The sequence below is a fragment of the Motacilla alba genome, chromosome 9, assembly GCF_015832195.1.
Source record: "Motacilla alba alba isolate MOTALB_02 chromosome 9, Motacilla_alba_V1.0_pri, whole genome shotgun sequence".
Taxonomy (NCBI): Eukaryota; Metazoa; Chordata; class Aves; order Passeriformes; family Motacillidae; genus Motacilla; species Motacilla alba.
This window is the reverse complement of record NC_052024.1, coordinates 11,334,006-11,354,038: the sequence shown is the minus strand read 5'-3', so window position 1 is coordinate 11,354,038 and position 20,033 is coordinate 11,334,006. Positions and strand designations below refer to the sequence as shown.

General features: G+C 37.8%; 1 protein-coding gene and 1 long non-coding RNA gene across 8 annotated transcripts in view; one reads left to right on the top strand and one right to left on the bottom strand.

Annotated features, from left to right (window-relative positions):
- SLC9A9 (solute carrier family 9 member A9) overlaps positions 1-20,033 on the top strand; it is a 193,497-nt gene that overhangs the window by 39,633 nt on the left and 133,831 nt on the right. For all 7 annotated transcript variants that reach the window (XM_038145311.1, XM_038145312.1, XM_038145310.1 and 4 more), the window contains 2 exons: positions 11,331-11,446; positions 19,497-19,602. In XM_038145311.1, the coding sequence (XP_038001239.1) occupies positions 11,331-11,446; positions 19,497-19,602 (222 nt within the window). The remainder of the gene's footprint in view (positions 1-11,330; positions 11,447-19,496; positions 19,603-20,033) is intronic.
- The window catches only part of LOC119704322, a 73,161-nt gene that overhangs the window by 12,788 nt on the left and 40,340 nt on the right, over positions 1-20,033 (bottom strand). Inside the window, exon 2 of the long non-coding RNA XR_005257925.1 lies at positions 2,127-2,187. This is a non-coding gene — a long non-coding RNA (uncharacterized LOC119704322). The remainder of the gene's footprint in view (positions 1-2,126; positions 2,188-20,033) is intronic.

Here is a 20,033-nt window from a genome sequence, read left to right as displayed (position 1 = left end):
CAGGGAGTGAAGTAGATCTTGACACTTCTGTAGATTCATGCTAGAGATTCAATCATATGTCCTACAAGATCCTATAGGTTTATATCCTAAATCTCAGAAGGAATAAGAAATAACTTCCACCTACTGCCTTCTGCTAGCAATAACTAACCAAATGTTTTGGCAATTCCTTAGCTTAAATGGGGTCTGGTTTTGGCTGTTGTCAGTGAGGATCATGGATACTGGATAGAGCCACAGAGCATACACTTACTGCTGTGTGGGAGGGCTTTGTGCAGTGTCAACTATAGTAAAAGAAGGGAAAAAAGAATTCTGCAAAGGGCTTTTATGTGGTTAAAGCCTGTGAGGATCCCCCTGGTATGTCCAGGTCTGACAGAAAGCATCTTGCACTCTGAATATCTATAACCTTCTTGGTAGTGGAGACAGGATGTTTTCATAGACATTTTCATTCACTACTTTGAGCTTGTCCAGTTGCTTACAACATACTTAAAAGCAGAGGATAAGGGAATGACTTCTCTCATCCCACCTCTCACACTCTCCATGAACAACAACTGCCTGATGTTCCACGTGTTTGGTTACTATGAGTCTTTGCCCCAAGGGATTTCCCATGAAAATGCTGCACCTCTTGAGGCTGAAGGTAGATCCTTCTGGTAACCAATGTGGCAGAGATTTCTGGGACCTTTTAGGCCAGTCACTGGCATAAACCCTGAGGCACTAGAATGGACAAGGAACATAGAAATGTAACTTGTCTTATTTCCCTATTGTTGTCCAAATTCACTCTTTCCCCGTTCCCAGAGCTGCCCTGGTCTTTGCCATGCACGTTTTGAGGCATCAGATGAAAATGTCAAATCTTCTGCACATCCTTCTCATTATCACAATTAGCCATAATTAAAGAACAGATACATATTTGATGCACTTTGATATAAAAATAAGTATAATGAAGAAACGACTCTGTGCTATGGAGAAGAACCAACACCACTGTCTGAAGGAGCTGGCTGAAATATTGGTGTTCTACTGGCACTGAATCCATGTGATCCAGGAGCACAGTCTGGTGGGGAAGAGGCAGCTCCCACAAGACAGCAGACTCCTCCTCTGTAGGGGACTGATACTTGTCAAACTCGTTATTACAACTTCAGAAGCCACAAACCGGTTAGCAAGAGTGTTTAAAATAAAAATTCAGTAGCACAATAGTAGGCTTCTTGGGGACCCTGCTGCCACACTTACTGTATTAAAAACCCTTTCTATCTAGCACACCAGTTAAGGACAACTGTATATATGACCATCATTGCACATCACTGTTCTTACATCCCTAGAAACAGGAGCTAGCCTGGGCACAAGAAATTTTATCATTCTCCTACATCCTTGTTCATCAGAACAAGAATTCTGTTTAAAAATAAAGGCAAACTTGAAAGGTTTGTTAAAGGTTGGATGTGTTTCTTTTCCTGTCTATACACTTCTAGGAATTCTCACACTTTCAGAGGTCTCAGTTTTAGATTTCAGTTACTAAGGCACAAGTGACTCAAATCCCAAGATGTAACCACACCCTAATTTAGAAATGTGGAACTTCAGTGTTTTGAAGTTGGTTGATATTCCAAAGTGGCCCCTATTTCTAAGGGAGACAGAACCAAGCCCAGGTAGGCACCTGGGAATTCTCAAGCCTTGGCAATATCCCTGTCTGTCCTAAACACATTTAACTTTTTCATCAAACAATAAATTTTACATTTGAAAACTGCACTAACTTAAATGCCTGTCAAGGGTACCTGGCAGTCTTCATTTATAGTGCAGGTATGAATTCCTCTTCTCTTTGTTCTTGAACTTCTTGTACCATTATTTGTCTGAGCTAATCCAATAAAAATGCTAAAACTGTTCCAAACATTTTTCTTTATAGTTCATTTCATGCCCTGTTTTACAGCAGGCTATTCTGTAATCTAATTTACATTATTCTGAAATCACAAACTGATCCTAATTACCTTTTAATGATAATACAAGCTAATTTAAAGGAAACATCAGGTGCTGCAGTGAAAACCTATTGTAGAAGTTCCTTGCAAATGAGATCATGGGGTTTATGTATTTTGATATGAAATATTAAATGAAAATGTTTTCCTGTTTTATGTGTAAAATTCAATACTTACACTGTAGTTTCAAATGTGGGGCAAAAGTGTTGCTGTTTCAGAATCTTCGGAAGAGTTCATTCTGAAATTTAGAGAATAGCTGAATTATTCATTAATTAGTTCAGCATGAATAATAACCAGAAGCATGAGTCTGCCTTTAATATAGATTGATAGCAGGTTAGGATGCAGCAATGTTTATATTCTTGGAGAAAGAGTTCAAAACATTATTGGCTCTCACTTTCTTGACTCAAAATAGTTTTCCTGTGAATTTCTGCTGGATTAGACTTGTTTTTTTTCCTTTAATCACTCAGATCTGAAAGGTTTGAGGACTTTCCACAGACAGGTCTTTTATATTAACATTCTAGACTGTCCTGAAAACTATTTCTGCAAGTAGGACTTTTCTGTCATGTGGAGTTCTGAAGAAAACTCATAGTTTTCTTCACACATACAATATTCCTGAGGTTGAAAAGACAAAATTAACCTCATACATCCCTCTGTCAATATAATAATAAGGTGATACACAGTGATATTATATGTTGGCACATTTAAAGCTTCAAAGGTGAAGAAAACTGATACAAAATTTTGTTCTGGGTCCAGTATCAGATGGTTAAAGCCATGGATTTAGCAGAGTCTTTAATAATCAAGTCAGGCATTTATATTGATAATGGGATGGGATTAGGGCTCTTAACATTTCAGAATACAAAGCACCCACTCAGCTGAGAACTAGAGAGAAACTTTTCATATTGGAGGCAATTTTATGAGCTGCAACAGGTTTTCTTGAACTTATGAAACTCCTACATATTTGGACCAGACTAAATTCTTCAGAATGTTGCCTTCTTGTAGGTAAAGAAAAACATTGTGTGTTCTGATTGCTAGAATTGTGGTAATCATTGGAGTATATCATTGGTGAAGTGAGTTCATTGCTGACTGACTGAATGAGTCAATTAACCAGTGAACCCAATTTACCCAACCCTGACTGACTTGGTATGATAGCTCAGGATGAGACCACAGTTGTGTAATCTGAGTTATTGACATTTAATTACATTTAACTCCTGTAGATAATACAATCACTGCCTTATTTTCTCTCTGTAAACTGGGTATTTTCAGTCCTTCTTTTTTCTAATGAAAGTTTCTTGTGTCACTAATATTTTTTAGCATGCCACCACCTTCTGTAAAACAGTGATTTAGGAATTTCTAAAATAATTTACATTATTGTATCTGGAAGATCTTATGTCTGCTTTTTCTAGATTTAATTTTTACTGTCATGAGGATATCTGTCTCAAAGCATGTATGTAAGACTGTCAGTAATTCATCCCCTTTTCAAAGGTTCTCTCGATTTATAACACTGAGTAAAGTAAATCTTGAGGTAATGTTTAAATTTGTGTAGTGCAATAAAATATTAAGTGGCACTATGATTGGGACACAGTACAGTTGACAATGTTTCATGGCTCATTTACCCAAGTAATTATTACATTTTACTCAGCACTCTGAAATCAAGTGCAGGTTTTTCATTGCAGAGGTTCAGGTTGTTATGCATATAATGCATAATGGCTCTAATTTAAGTGGAGCTCAGGAACGCAAGATCCTGAAGCTGTGTTATACTCATTAGAGAAATATTAAAAATATATTAAATTATAGCGTGCAGTCGTGAGTGGTGGTGAATTGGTTTGTATGGCTGTGGTGCACACTGTTGTAAACCTCTAATACAGTAAGGGCTATTTGAAAGTCAGCTGAAAAAGAGATAAGAAATTTTGAAAAAACAAACCATGAAATACCATTTATTGACAGTTTCCAGTGAAGATTGGTGACCTCAACTAACTTTCATCTCATGTGTGTTCATGCCTTATCCCCTTTATTTCACTCCTTACTTTTGCAACACTGTTAGCATTTACCAGCAAAATCTACAATTATGTCTTGAAATTTTGAACCTGGGCAAAATGTTTTTTTCCATTTTAAAGGAAAGCATCTCTATATTTCAATAATTCAACCCATGGCTGAATGTACTACAGAAGACTAACCAAAATAAAATTCATACTGACATGTAGCTATTCCTTACTTTCATGAGGACAAATCCATAGGAAGATATTTTTAGTTAAGCAAAGGCTCAGATGCTGAGACTTTCTGAGCACTCAGACCTTCTGCATAATCTTGTTCAAGCCAGCCCTAAAGCCTTGAACACAAATATGGTTGGTCATCCCTTAAGTGAAACAGCAGGGCATGACAGCCCTGCCATTTTGAAGCCTCTTTCAGATCTCTTCACTTTTTCTATTACCAGTGGCCCCCAAATTGACTGATATAGAAACCTGGGCTGGATTTTTTATTTACATTCAGTACCAGTTTGCTGGATTCAGTAGCTCTGAACAGCCTCACTTTCCCAAAGCTCCAGTAGCACAGGACTGCCTGGGGAGCTGCCTGTGGACCCAAGGTTACTGGAACACGACCTTTCTTTCCCTGTCTCTGAGGTGTAAAGTGTGTTTCTCTCCATTTACCCTTCCCATCCCAGCTTCTGATGTAAGAAGCACACAGAAGGTGATCTGTGACTGCCCCCAAAATCTCTGATAGATCTTTGGCACTGCCCGTTGGGAAAAGCCAAGCCAAGGCTCCCCGAGCACAGCAGGGCTCCTGGAGCCGTGTCAGATCTGCTGGTGCTGGAGCTTGGTGAGAGCTACAGCTCTGTAGTTCTAGTGCTCAGCTGCTGGACAGTCACTGTGCCCCAGGTAACTGGGGATGCAGTGATTTGTAAAGGCAGCCTCTTTTCTCATCTCTGTTATTTCTATAGCCAGAGGGGTTTTCTTCTTGTGTGATTTATACAGAATAACTTTAGGTAATGTTACTATTGCTTTATTGTTACCTAACACACTTCAGTGAGGTTTTCTCCTGCTTTGATTAGTGAGAAAATGATTTTTTGGAGAAAAGCCCGTGATACTACCCTTTCTAGTGACAAAGCTGATTTAAAAGAGAACTAAAAGAAGGAAGTAGCAGCACACAGAGCAATTTGAAATAACAGATCACTGCAGCCAGAGCATTTGATGTGAAGAACTCTATTGTGTAGAAGAATTTATAGAAATATATTCTATGCTAGAAGCAGAAGGATCAAAGTAAAGACATAAGTTTTTAATTTTCATCTCTACTGTTTGTGTTTTTCAGCATATATTTTAAATTCTGACAAATGACTTTTTATTTCAGCTCTGGTATCAGTCAATCACTATGTTACTTCAGATACAAGTGAGAATAAAATCATCCCCTTTCCCATTGTTGGTTTAATAATATCACTATTCCTTGTGAAAAAGAAATGTAAAGGAAGAAATATTTTTTCATCTTTTACTTGCATGATTACAGTCTGTAGCTATGTTCAGCTGGCTTCAAGCTACAAGATAATCATGTCTAGATAGGGCAAGATCCTTTAGGGAGTTAGACTATGAGATAAAAAATTCTCTGCAGACTAGAAAACGTATTTGGCAAGAAAGATGTAAATTACAAGCCTCTTCCATGCTATGCAGCATAACTGCACAAACACTTTAAATCTGGAATTATGTTTTTAAAACCTTTAACACAATAAAGACCCATAGTGAGATTCAGCAGTGATAATGCAATGAATAACAAAGCTGAAGAAAACACAACTGCTGATAAAATCATCAGGCAGATGGGGCTATCTGTATTGAGGATACAGGGCATGTGTGTGTGCTGCATATCTTCACTGAGCAGGTTCTGTTACATTCTATTTATGTGCCCTAGAGCCTTAAATTAGGAGTAGATTCTTTTAGAACTGGTAGGTTTCCCCATTTTAGTTTGCATGAGAGGATGCAGTTAGTTTTCAAAGAAGCAGTAGCCATAAACTAACCTGTCAATATGTATTTATTGCCATAATTTTTTCAGTTTGCTCTATTGCAGAGGGATGGGTGCTGTGATAAGCCCTGCAAGCTGAAGGTGTGGCTGGGATTTTTAGGAGGCAAAGCTCAGCACAGATTTCTTGCCTGACTACACCAGTGAGGCATATTTGTACCGCAAGGGATTTAAAGCATTTTTTTGGATTTGCATTTGTCTCATCTCACATGTACCTAAGGTACCTTATGGACTGTCATCTTGTCCCCTTTGTGCACTGTTCATAGCTGCCCTCACCAGTTCTTTTGGACACCCCTGCAGTCTCACATTGCCAGGGGTGCTGCTCCCAGGCTGGTTTCCCCAGCTGCCTTGGGAACAGCACAGTCCCTGCTGCCTGATTGCCTGTTGGCTGTGCTGTGCCCACCACCTGTTACTCACATGGCCTTCGCTAGCCACCCAGAGCACCAAAACTCCTGAACTCTTGCCAGGCTTTCACCCTCCCTGTCTTGAAGACTCTGGTATCTTTTCCCTTCCCGGTGTGCTCTGATCCTGTTTGTGACTACTAGCAATGCTTCTGTCCTTTGCATCTTTCCTGCAGCCTCCCCATTCTGCATCAGACATACCCCACTTCCTCTGCTCCAAAACTACCAATTATCTCTCTTCCACTGGCAGTTTGCTGAAGAGAGGTTTTGCTACTGAGAGCTTTCTGACAAGAGCTTCCCAAAAACCCCCAAAGCAATTTTGCTCTCTCTTTTCAGATCCCTTAAAACCAGATGCTACTAAAGGAAACTCTTGCAAAAAAAAAAAAAAAATTAAAAAAAGCTTCTGTTGAGCTGCATCTAAAGCTCTTCCTGAGCATTTAGGAAGTTTTGTGTGTAGTAATTACTCTTTAAAGGCCTTTGCAGATGGCTCTCTTTTTTCCCTTCTACATGTAAACTGCAGCTAGTCCAGGGATGTCCCAGTCCCAGAGAAGCCTTGAAGCCTTCCTGGAGAGCAGCTTTATAATCAAACTCACTGGACTTCCAGCAGTACAGAGCCAGCCAGTGTGCTTTCCAAACTCCTTTCTTTAGTGCATAGCAGGACTGTGCTAGTAAAAAAAAAATGGACCCTGCACAAATGGAGACTCTTCACCCCCACTTCTTTACACCAGCAAGCTTCAAAATTCAGTCTGGCTTCAAAAATCTAAGGACAACCCAGTGCTCAGAATAATTAAAGCCTTGAAGAATTTGTGTTCTGGTTCTTCAGTGTCTGTTATTTATTTTTATTTTTGTTATTTTTGTCAGTTTAAAGGGTTTTTTTGTGTTGTTGGGCTGCGATTTTGTGTGGTTTGTGTGGTTTACTTGCTGGTTCATACTGGAAATTGTGGTAGTTAAAGTTCACTTTCCCAGAAGATTCTTACTTCAGCAAGTCAAATATTTATATGGTGTCTCCTCTACTGTGTAATGACAGCATTCTATGTAGCATTTTTTAGTGATGAGGCACTTTGTAAGTGCCAGACTTGCGTAATCTGGAAAATTCTGAATTCTCCTGGGTTTCATTATATTACATTACTGTTTTTCTCTTTTCCTGCTAAAGTGGTAAAATACTTGCTCTAACTTGATGGGCTCCTCCCCAGACTTTAAAAAAAATATGTTTGGATGTAGAAAATGTCAGAGTCCCTGCAGCAAAGCTAATCTGCATTTTATTCTTCTGTTTTCTTACTTTATGACAGTTCCAAATCTATGACAAATCAGTTATTCCCAAACATTTTCTGAAGAACCAAACCATCACTAAGTCCAACTGAGAAGTTTTCAGCAACTTTTAATTACTAATCAATTTAGCTGCAATTTGTTTCTAAAGTACAATGTTTCTAATAATCTACTTTCTGATCACAAAAATACATTGCTGAATTTGAAGATTTATCCATGACAAAAAGTGATAAGGAGGTAGGACAATTCCAAATCAACTGCTCTATATTGATTTTGTGTAGCTTTTAGAAAAGATCTATATACCTAGATGCAAAAAAAATTTGCACTGTTTGGGACACTTTGTCACCTGTCAGAATTCAAGACACTTAAACAAAGTTAGAGAGACAGAGGGAAAAGAATCTGACTTCAAAGTGTAAGCTTAAGGTCAGACTTCCATCACCCAGGATAGGACCCATGGCACCTGGTAGCACATCCACTGTCACATCCATGCACATTCCAGCTGCCGAATTGAATGAATAATGGCTTATTATGAGCAAGGTGGAGCAGCTTGTAGGAACTGGAACCATGTTTGGCATCTTAGTGTAGGAAAAATAGGGTGACAAAGGACAATAGGGTGAAGCAAGGTTTGGCTCTGAGGCTCACATGTTCTGCTCTATCAGAGTAGAATGGGAAGAGACTGCAAAGTGGAGCCACCTCTTTTTCCTGCAGCTTTGGGCTTTGTGAGAGTCAGGATGTCCCTGCAGTTCTCACTGGCAGACAGGCCTGTCACCCTGATTTTTTAAGACTTTGCTAAGCCTTCTGATGTTTGCATTATTCTAACAAACTTTCTCACACACAATTCTGTAAATAACTTATGTTTTGCATTCTTTCATGGAGGAGGAGAGGATTGATGGACTCTAAGTCTGTCCAGTGTCATTGGAGAGGTGGCACTGTCACCCTCCAATCCACTGTCACTTTTGAAAAACTATAAATGTTGGAGTCAGAAAATAAAGATCCCTCTTTTTTGTTCACCTGGAGAGCAGCAGTGTCCGTGTTGTCATTTCGTGTTGTATTGCAACACAGGCCATTCATCAGTTTGTGAATCCCAGAGGATCTCTAGACAAGCAGGATGTGCTGGACACACACAGTGCTGGGCAAACCCCCAGAAAACCTCCTGGGAGTCAAGAGGCTTTGTGGATCAAAGTGCAGCAGGGACCTGAGGCAGCAGCTCTGAGGACTCAGATTTTCAACAGAAGTCTCCTCTCCTAAGTCCTTGCCCAGCTCTGTGCCTCATTCTTTATGTTCCACAGAATCCTACTCACTGCTTCATTTGGGGGGAATGAAGGGACCCTGTCTCCTGTGGTAAATACAGTGCTCTAAATGATGCACAGCTCACAGTATAAATGCAAAATCTAGGCTTATACAGAAAGTAGCTCTTACTCTATAAAATTATCAGATAAGGATCATTTAGAACACAGATATAAAGATCCTACAGTTCAAGAGGCAGCAACTTTACCAAGTTATTTGCAATATACCTTTTAAAAAACGTTTTCACAAAGTACATAAAATAATTTTGCAGTATTATTTTAAAATTAAGATTTTCAAAGCCACATTGAAAATTAGAGTGACACTGATTTGCCACTCAAGTTCTGTTTCCTTTACACTGCCCTGAAGATCTCAGTTCTGAAATTCTAAAACAATGAAAAATAAAATTTAGCATTCTCTATTAGTAAAAAAGAGGATTTCACAGACAGGAATTGGAAACAGAAGTGCTATCCTACTCAACAGATTCAGAGCTTCTTATGTTAACTCCATTGGTGTCAATAGCCTGCTCTGTGTCAGCAGTGAGCACTGGGTGGAACCATGTTCCCATGGGACACGAACATTCCACAGGAAATTCAGAGTCACTGATGCTTTGATTTATTTGCAACTTACTAATAGACATTTCATAAATTTTTTAACATATATTAAATGGATGTTTGATTAATAAAGCAATCTGATCTACTGAAATTTGGTGTAAGCTTGCTAAAAATATACTAAATGTATCAAATTAAATGACAGCAGATCTAAAAATCAATAAGACTTTTTTCCAATTCTACTTTATAATAATTTTTTTCCAATTCTACTTTATAATATTTTATAAGAGCAGTAGTACCATCAGTGCAGAACATTCCTTTGGGATCAATGTCCTGCTGTCTTTGGGGTGTGCTGTCCTTGCGTTTCCATCAAGAACAGCTGTGTTGGGTACTACTGGCTGATGTGTAATATCACTACCATTGGGAGCTCAGGTATCCATTGGGATCCATCTTTTCAATATGTAGAATTATCAGTACTAAATTTGCCAAATAGTTAGAACTTAGTTTTATTTAATATTCTAAAATGTTTTTTAAATGAGGGAGAAGAATATCTCTGGTCAAACATGCAAGTAGGTTCAGGCAATTATTTCTGAAAGACATGGCTGTGCTCGCTTCCATTCCTGTGGCTTTGGATAAAATTGAAAACTGGGAGAGCAGCACCACAGTCAGGTTTTGAAGGACTCATTCCTTAAAGCTGACAAATTTTGCTGGGGATAAGAAGACTAAGTTCCCTGCAAGGTCTTGAGTCATTATTCTTTGGGAAGGGAGAGAAAGTGAGCTCATCAGTCAAGGAGACCCACAGCTGCATACAGTGGTGTAGGGGGACTGCTGGTGAGCTGTTTGCTAGAGAACTCCTGTAAATATGTACACAAATACTCAGGGCCACTGGGGAAGGCTGTGGTGACCTCTCTGCTTCTCTGCTTGCGCAACACAGCCCGCTTGGTGAAGTATCTGAAAGTGGTTGGTAATTAACTCTCAGGCTGTTTGCTAATTGCACTTTATCTGTCCCTCAGGTCTGTGTTGATGTGACTTCAGGAGCACCTTAGGAGGAAAGCTGAGGGCAAAACCTAGCTCAGGATGAGCATGCATGGAACTTGGTCAAATGATTGGTTTAGAACCTGAAGTTAGAGGAGCACAGTTGTCAATCTATGTGTTTATGGAACAGGCATTGAATGCAATGGGGTTTATTATTAACTAGATTGAGCATGAATAATACTGTAAAAATCTGCAGCAGGTTCTAACAACAAGTGAATCTTTTTTTTTTCCAAGTTATTTCAAGTTTCTAATTGGAATGCACATCTCAGAGAGCACTGTCTAGTTACATAAAGCAGTGATAACATTTCCTGTGAAACTAGTGAGGCTGTAATCACATCTTGAAATGTGACTTTGTTGGCTCACTGTCACTGTGAGTTGTTAAATAGGCCCACTTAGAGACCTTATGTGGAACTTTGAGTGCTGCTAACATTTAAAAGCTGATAGAATAAAACAATTCATTTAGAAATACAGAGCAAGCCACAGAGCTGATAGTAGAACTGCCTTTGTTCAAATGTTCTACATTAGACAAATTTGTCTTAATAATGTCTTCTTAAGCTTACCTTATCTTTCCTTTTGAAAAATAAACAGCCCAAACAATTGTTCTCTGCTAACAGCAGATTAAAATTACCCAGAAAACCTTTGATTTGGAATTGTCTCTGACATTTCAATACAACATTTGACAGTTGAACAGGAAATAGAATTTTTATATGATACCAGTTTATGTTCAGTATTCATGTGATACATTCATTGAAAAGAAGCTGAAGAGAATAAGAACCTGTTTAATACTGTAAATTAAACATAAATATTACTCTGTCTGAATACCAGTCTTATCCTTGCCCTGACAGGTTGATAATGTATGGCTTTGTGAAGGCCATGGTACACATTGGCCAGTTAAAGCAATGGGAATTCCACTTCACTGACTGTTTATTTTTTGGATCGCTGATGTCTGCCACAGATCCAGGTAACCATTTCAAATAAATTACTTTTTTAAAAGTCAGAAGAGTAAATAAGAACTGTATATGCCATGGAAATGTTCTAAGTCTCTGTTCTTGTTTTTGTTTTTGTTTTTTTTTTCTTCTCTTAGCTGTTAAATACCTGATATTCTGATAATCATAAGTCAATCAAAGTTCAAGTCAGCTCCTGAGATCCCTTGTGGTTTTTTAGTAGCTGGTTTTCCTAGGTCAAGATCACAAACTTTATAATTGAGGTTGCTGAAAAGATTGAGAAAATGTTCTCTGATCTTCAGGACACCACCTGTTGCTTGCTGATATGAGAACTGCTGTAAGCTGGAGCCTCACAGATGATAATCACAACCTCACATCCATGTGTGACCTCACCCCGTTTAAAGATAGGGGGAATGGAGCGTTCCAATTTGGCCATATAAATACTGTTTATATGATATCAATGAAGTGTTCATGATAAATACAACTCCAAAAAACCAGATACCAAGAAATTGACTTGAATTTGCAGATGTGAGATTTAAAGCCCAAAGTTACAGTAAATAGCAAAGTCTGTGAAGCAGACTCAGTCAATTTTGGAATCAAAGAATTATTGAATAATTTAGATTTGGAGGGCTGTCTAGAGATCGTCTAGTCCTACCTTCTAATTAAAAAAGTCTAATCTCAAAGCTAGCCTAGCTTTCATAGATTTGTCCAGGTTTTGTTATGTTGAAAATGTCAATAAGAGTACTCAGATGTTAAAAGTATTGCTATTTGCAGCTGTGGGAACACAGTAAAGGAGAAGGTGAACAGATATTTTTCAGAGGTTATCTACTACGACAAAATACAAAATCTGCAAGGGTGCAAAGGATTTTTGCAAAATTTTCAGCTGAGCTGTTAAAGGAGACAGAATAGAAAATATTTTGTGATGCATGTGAAATGCTGCATCAGTGCTAAAAATCTACCCTTGAGAAGCTTCTCTGAGAGGCTTAGGAATAAAGCTTTCAAATTCCTGGCTTTTAAAAGAAATGAGAAAAAGCAATATTGTTCTACACATTTTTTCCAGTCTTTAAATGAAGTCTCAATATTTAACAAAATATTTTGGGCTTGTGATTTATCATTCTGACAGCTTAAAAGTACAGTATAAAACAATTTGTTTCCACAAAACCAGTCATTGCAAGGCTACTGTAAAAGCTGCATCAAATTGCTGTTCTCAAATTAATCCATACATCCAATATGCTGCCACTTCTTCAATCACCCAGCTATATTAATAAGATTCAGCACATGATTGAAGCCTATCCTCAGAGCAAGAGAAAAACACAGAAGTTGGAAGCACAGACAAAACCTAGGAAAATAAACTGCTTATGGAATAAAAGCGTCCTTACAATTTCCAAGTATATTTCTTGATAGTGCTATGAATAGGGTTTTGCAGCTGCCTTAGTTTCTTTTCCCATTTCCCAGTCCAAGACTATTTAGTTTCACAAATGTTGACTTATGATGAGTAATGTATAAGACAAATGCACTGATTTTGATTATAAGAGTATTAAATCACCACTGATTAATCTAGAACAATCAAGAGGGAAAAAAAATCAAAAAAATAGAAGCTCCTCTTGCACTGTAAGGAATAAGTTACAAGGATTACTTTTCCCAGAGTTTTAAACAGGCTTAAAAAGCTAAAGCTGCAGTTGAGAAAACTATTTTTAGTGTGACAAACTGTCATTGATTAATATTGTTTCTAATTACTTCTCTGCTTATATAGTCTGTGCACATCCAAGAGATTTTTAATGTTCAGTCTTGCTTCCTCTGCTATCAATTCACAATATTCTAAGTTGTTTCATGTGTTCACTAATCTTATCCATAAATTTCAACCCCTCAAAGACTTAAGAGAATTTTGAATTAAGTTTTTCATTAATTAAATGGTCGACACTGCTGAAAACATTTCATTGTGTTTTAGAATTTGCTAGTGAATTTCAATCTCAAGTGTGTAAAGAGCTCACTGGCATTCCAAAATCAGTTCAAATATGGTTACCTGGAGGACTGATACATATTAGGGCATAAAATAATCAGAATAAAGATTTTATCTGGGATAAATAGGGTTCATTTGGGTTTTTTTTTAAGAAAACTTTAGTAAAATGTTGTTAGTGTTATCAGCAATAAATTAGTTTTAAGATGAAATAATAAATTCCTGTCAGATTTGCTATATGATTTTTCATTTACTTCTTCATTGTGTAGGATTATGACTCATTTCAAAAAGAGATTTAATTTCCCTTGGCTATGGAAAGCAATTAAGTCTCAAAAGATGCTAACAACTGATTTGACAGAAGTTGGTTTGATTGAGTTCCTTATTTGTGATAGTAAAGATGACTGGTGGGTGTTTACATGTCAAACAAAGATCTTTACTGTCAAGGTAGTAAATAAACATGCCACATAAAATTTTCTAGTATTGTTAAGAAGGAAATAATGTCACAGCCCTCTGCATGTTTTAGTTTTGAAGTTTATCTGAAAATTTTTAATCTAGATACTTTGGCATAAAAATAATTCAGGAGAATTGGTCTTATATGCTGTGTGTTCTCTTACATAGAAAACTAGCACTTGAACTAAGATTAAGAAATGAATTTAGGACTGGAAATACTTGGGACTGTGTTTTGCATTATAGACTGTGATCTTTAAATACCAACAATACTTTGTGATGCCTTAAAACACTTTCCTGTCTCTAGAAAGGACAGTTAGAAACTTCAGGGACAAAACAAGGTCACTCTCAACCAAATAATTCATCTTCCAGAGAACATCTTCTTCCAATCATTTATCATTTTCAGTAGAGAAAGTTTCTCATTTTAAGACTTCAGGTGAAAGGTTAAATTTTAAGAAATAAAATTTCTAAACTCCCAAATTATCCCTTCATTATTCTTGATTTAAAACATGACACCAGTATTTACATTTTTCTTTATTCTGATCAATAGGCATAATTCATCACATTGTCAAGGAAATCATGTCTTATTGTTTCATCTGCATGAGACAGCACAGATTTCCCCGTTTCACAGTTGAAAGGGTTTCCTTGTGTTAGTACTGGGATTTGGTTTCTGATGTGCCCTGACTCTGGGGGTGTTTTTGGGCTCCCTACAGAGGTGGCAGGGCAGCTCTCACACAGGTGCCCCTGCTCTGGAGCAGCAGAGGGAGCAGGGAAGGTGCTGCTGTGGAGCCCCAGCTCCAGGTGCCTGCCCATCACAGACCTGCACAGTGACACTGCCCACAGGGCTTGGTGGCCCAGCTGTCCCCTGGGGCTGCCAATGGCTCTAATGGAATAATGAACAGACCTGGCACAGGGGTGTAAGGATGGGACCTCTGCCCCAGCCACCAAAAATACACTAACAGCACGACTCTGGCAGCCTCCAGGGCTGCTGCTAGTAACACCTGGGCAACCACCTTTCCATCCAAAGACATTCTATATAGCTTTAGCCCTTCCTTTTGTTTTCTTTTCTAATTTTTTACATTTCAAGTATAGAAAACAGATTTACCTTCTCAGGTTTTGCTGAAGCACAGCTATTTCTGAGCTATATGAACTCCCTTACCTTTGGTCACATTGACAATCACAAGGCTCTTCCCTTTTTGAAGTTACTATGGTTACAGCTGAACTGGAGCTGTGGGTTGTGCTGCTCTTGTTATTGATAAAATTGAGTATTTATCAGAAAGGGCAGTTTCTGTTTCTCATAAAATTGAAGGATTTTGCATTAAGAAGTGTAATGTGTAAATACAACGAGGTAATGCATTTCAAACACTCTTTGTGTAAGACAGTTTATAAATGTGTATTAAATTAAAATGTATGTCTGCTTTCTTCGTATTCACCACTGAACCAATCTGTGAGTGCTGTGAGTTATTAATAGGGAAAGGAGTCTATAATTCAAATTGGAATCTTTATTTTTAGACTAAGTCAATAGGAAATAAAAGATTTCTCTAATCTTATTTTTTTTCTCATTTGATACTGTACTCCTAAAAGAATTTAGGACCATGAGCTATGAAAGATATTAATACCTCTAGTCAGAAGACTGAGGTAAAATAATACCAGTACTTTATACAATGGTGTAATTTATTTTTTGCTTCCTTATTCTTTTAAAAGTAACAGCAAAGTAGCACTGGATACAGTTAGCATAGGGATTGTTGTAGTTTGGTGATATTTCAGTTATATATGCTTTTTACAGCCATCTATTACAAGTCAATTTGTTTCTACATTTGTTCAAAGATGCCTTTCACTAAGCAGCTCCACAGACACTTCTTATGACTTGGGTACAACTGAAATCATGTTGGGCTTAGCATGTGACAGATGTTACCTCAGCCCATGAAGTCAGGGAAGAAGTGAATCAGACTTCTGTTGGCATAAATAAAATCTGTGAAAATCTTAGATGCCTCACTATTTCCTGCTTCCCATCACTGAATTTTTAACTGAAGTTCACAACCCTTTCTGAGTCAGCAGCTCTGGTACATGTTATTTCTGTTGGTGTCAGTTTTCTACTGCCACTAAAGGTGTTAGTGCTCCCCCAATGACCTGTCCTTCCAGCCAGTTCTTTACCCACCTCTTTTTCTGTCCTCATTTGCTTACTGAAACAAGAGATGCTAAGCACTTTAAAGAAAAGTAGTTTAGTATCTTTGTAATACATATTGTATCTAATGATTTATATGAGTCTTTAGTAGTTACTACACAAAAACCAAGCCCCATTTACCATTGCTCAGCAGTGCCTTCAGAAAGCCAGGGGCCAAGCTGACTGCAGTGCAGCATCTACAAACTTGGCTTAGATATCAAAGTTCTCACAGACTGGACATGTTACTGTGGTATAGGATTATTTTTAAATTACTTCCCTTGAGTTTTAAAGTCATCTGTGTGACAAAACATGATGTGACTTCCTTGGACATGATGACTATTCCTAAAGCATTATTCTGTCCAGAGGTAACTTAAATTAACTTTCTTCCAAAGCAGAGGAGCACATTCCCTTTGATGTGTCCATTCTGACCTACACCCAGAGATTCTCATAATTAATGAAGGCAAATGTAGTCATGGGGAAAGTGCCCAGACAGTGGTGGTCAAAATAAGGTGAAAATGTTTCCTGGAGCTCTTAAAAGGGTGGATGTGCTTAAGATCCTGCAGATCTCTGTTCTTGTGCAGACACTATTTATAATTTGCATTAATGAGTAGGCTAATGCAATGGAGGGTGTTTCTTCATGGTACAATATTCTGCTGAAAGGAGATTGAAAACACTTTGAAAGGCATGGTTAGAATTCAGTATGATTCCTGTAATGATTTAAAATAGAAAAGGATAAATGCTACACTTGAAAAAAAATCATCTTCATAGATAGCAGATGAGAAGTGAGCATTCATTATTGTAAACAATTTTGAATTTACAACCTATGAAAATGAGTCATGAGTACCAATACACAAAAAAAAAAAAAAAAAAAAGGAAAACAGGATTTATTAACATGTTCTACAGCATTTTTTCGTTCTATTTCATGACAGCAAGTGTCAACTACATTACTGGGATGTGGTTTCAGGCACTGCATTTCAGGAAAGATATGAGCTGATTAGAGGGCAAGAAAACATTACTAAAGGAGGAGATTGAATGAAGTGAGTCATTTTAGGGAAGGGATGTCTGAAATGAGTCTTTGAATAGACAAATTCTGCTGAAAGAAAATCAGAATAAATATGAAAAATTTTTGTCTCTCATTAGGCTAGGAATGGAAATTGCAGACTTGAAGAGCAGGAGGGGAGATTTGGGTTAGACAGGATTCAGGAATAATTGCATTTATAAACGGTATGAATACTGAAGAGCAAGTTAGACTCCCTTGAGTTTCATGGAGCCAGCATCATTTCTCTTCTTTGCAAACAAATCTGATAAATATCTGTCAGCAGAGGTGGGGCTGAAGTTTGCTCTGCCTTGGGCCAGAGAAGCAGAGAGACAGAGCAGAGACCAGGACCCTTCAGTCAGGGACAGGTAAAGAAGATCCAATAACCTCCCCTGGAAATGGGAAAACATTTGAAATGGAAGATACTTTCTGAGAACTGGGTGAGCTGGGGAGTTTCTCCCAGAAGAGGCAATTGATGCATTACTGTGTTGCTTGATTTATTCTTTTGCTTTCATTTGAAAAGATTAAATTTTTGGGGTAGAGTTGGGAGAGAAAGCAAGAAGAGAAAGTTGTTTATTTAGGAGACAGGAGGCAGGAGAGGAATGTGTAGGCATCTGTCTAATTGGCTTGGCCTGCTGCACACACACCCCAGCAGTACACTGACTTTGATTACTGTTTTCTTTTCCTTCTGTCATTATCACAGGGACTATTAACGGGAGCCCAAACTAATTAGCTAATAAGCAAAAGCTGAAAGTGGCAAATAGTTTTAGAAAACAAGTCTGTTTTTATGCCAATGACATTAGAGAGCAGGAGACTAAACCGAGTCCACATTTAGCACATTAAGTCAGCATTGCTAATCAGGCAAAAACCTGAATATAGATGTTGGTGTGAACCAAGAAAATATCTTTTGTCAATAAAGCTTCTGCCTACACCTTTGAGCTATTCTGGGGAAAGAACTCTTTTCCTAGTTTAAATTATAACTGCAGTGGGAGTAAATGGGTGAGGTTACCAGGATGGTTAAATATAACTAGCTAATTTAAATGTAGCTATATCAGCAAATGTTCAGCTACACACATCTCCTAAATTGTCTTCTGTAGAACACTTCCAAAATTCTTCAGAGATAACACATCAACAGAGATCACTTTAACATAAAATCTCACAGGAGAACTGAGAATCTGTTTTGGGTTTATAAACTGATTTTGAGATTACATAGATATTTAAGTGCCATTTAGAAAATCTTAGCAGCAATGCTTTCAAAGTTCCAAGAAATGTCATTAAGACAAAGCATAATCAGCTGGTCATGCTCTTGTATGAATTATCAGCAGTCATGTGAATGTAAAAATATATAATTTTTATTTCTAAAATGTCAGATGTGAACATGGCATCTCAGAGGCACTCCTAATCTTTGGGATCCCTGGGCTATAAGGACTGAGTCAATTGCACAATTATGTATTAGAATGAGCAGCAGTGAAGCAGTGAGTTACCATGCAATTTTTAACCAGACAAGTAATTGGGGGTCTTTACACTAAATTCTGTTTAAATGAGAAAGTTCTGCTTTGTCCATGCAAAGAGAAAATAGTAAGAATAACAAGAATTCAAATCATATATACACAGAACATAGACAGCCTTCTTCAGCTGGAGATTATGAATTGCAAGATAGACCATAGGAAGGACTGTGATCCCCTGTCTGAAGGGAAAAGGGAAAAACAGAGAAGGCCTAAGTTAATATCTACAGGATTTAATTACCTGAATAGGAGACAAATGTCTAAATACTCCTGATGATGTGTGTCTAAATCATTTGCTCGCCTTCAATTTAAATTCACCACACTCTATTTTTTCTATTGCACTGGTAAACTGAAAATCAAATATAGGGTATAACTCAGGAAGAAGGAAGGAACTGAAATTACTGGTATGCTGAAGGAGCCTTAGAATGGGTTGTAGGTGTCAAATATCATGGTCTGGGTCAGAGGCTTCCTGGCTGCCATGAGCCACATCCCTGCTGAGTGTGGGGCAGGACAGGGTGGGTATGCTGCAGATCCCTTAGTGAACATGTGTAACAGGTGGATAACTGTTATTATGTCCTTCTTAAAACAGGTAGACCCCTACTCATCGCACACAAAATCCACAGCAAAACCCAACTCCTTTCAGCACCCTTACTCCTCTGTGGTCACAAGATCACAGTGCTTCATGCACAGTGAAACATGCTGTGATGTTTTCATTTCTGTAGGATTATCTGTGTGAGAGGGAAAGCTTCTTCCTAACTCAGCTGAAGCAGCAAAACTCATAGACTTAATGAATTTAAGGATCATATGTTTTCCAGTTCCTCCTTCTTAACTCATTGTTATCCACTTAGGCAATATATAGACCTGGGCTTCTCAAGACCTGTATTCTAACACTTCTTTACTTCTTGAACTGCCAGAGGAATATTAAAATACCAACTCACTTTGCTTTCTTTCCACACAGTGACAGTCCTTGCTATTTTCCATGAGCTGAATGTGGATACAGATTTATACACACTCCTGTTTGGAGAGAGTGTCCTAAATGATGCTGTGGCTATCGTGCTGACACAGTAAGTTACACCCACCTCCATGTTTTACTTGGTGAGATCATTAAAGCTTTATTCACTGATGCCATTCTCACTGACACAGTTTGTTCAAGTACAGCTATACCCTTTGGAGGTTTTGTTACAGAGATGTAGTTTTAGATTTTGTCTTGGTTTTGTTAACACTAGAATTCCAATACTGTTCGTAGCAACTGTGTATCCAGAATGCAATTTTAGTTCATGTTCTTTAACCCTGAAAGCAGTATATTCTGTAAAATGGTAAACTTAATTTATTATGATTTCTTTCCCCATCTAAACAAGGTATCTTGGAAAAAAAATGCTAAATGAGCATCTAGGACATAGAGGAACTATAAAATTCAAGACAGATTCTTTTTATTTTTTGCAATTATTATTTTCCAAGATTAAAACCACAGAGTGGTACACAGTATCTGTTTATC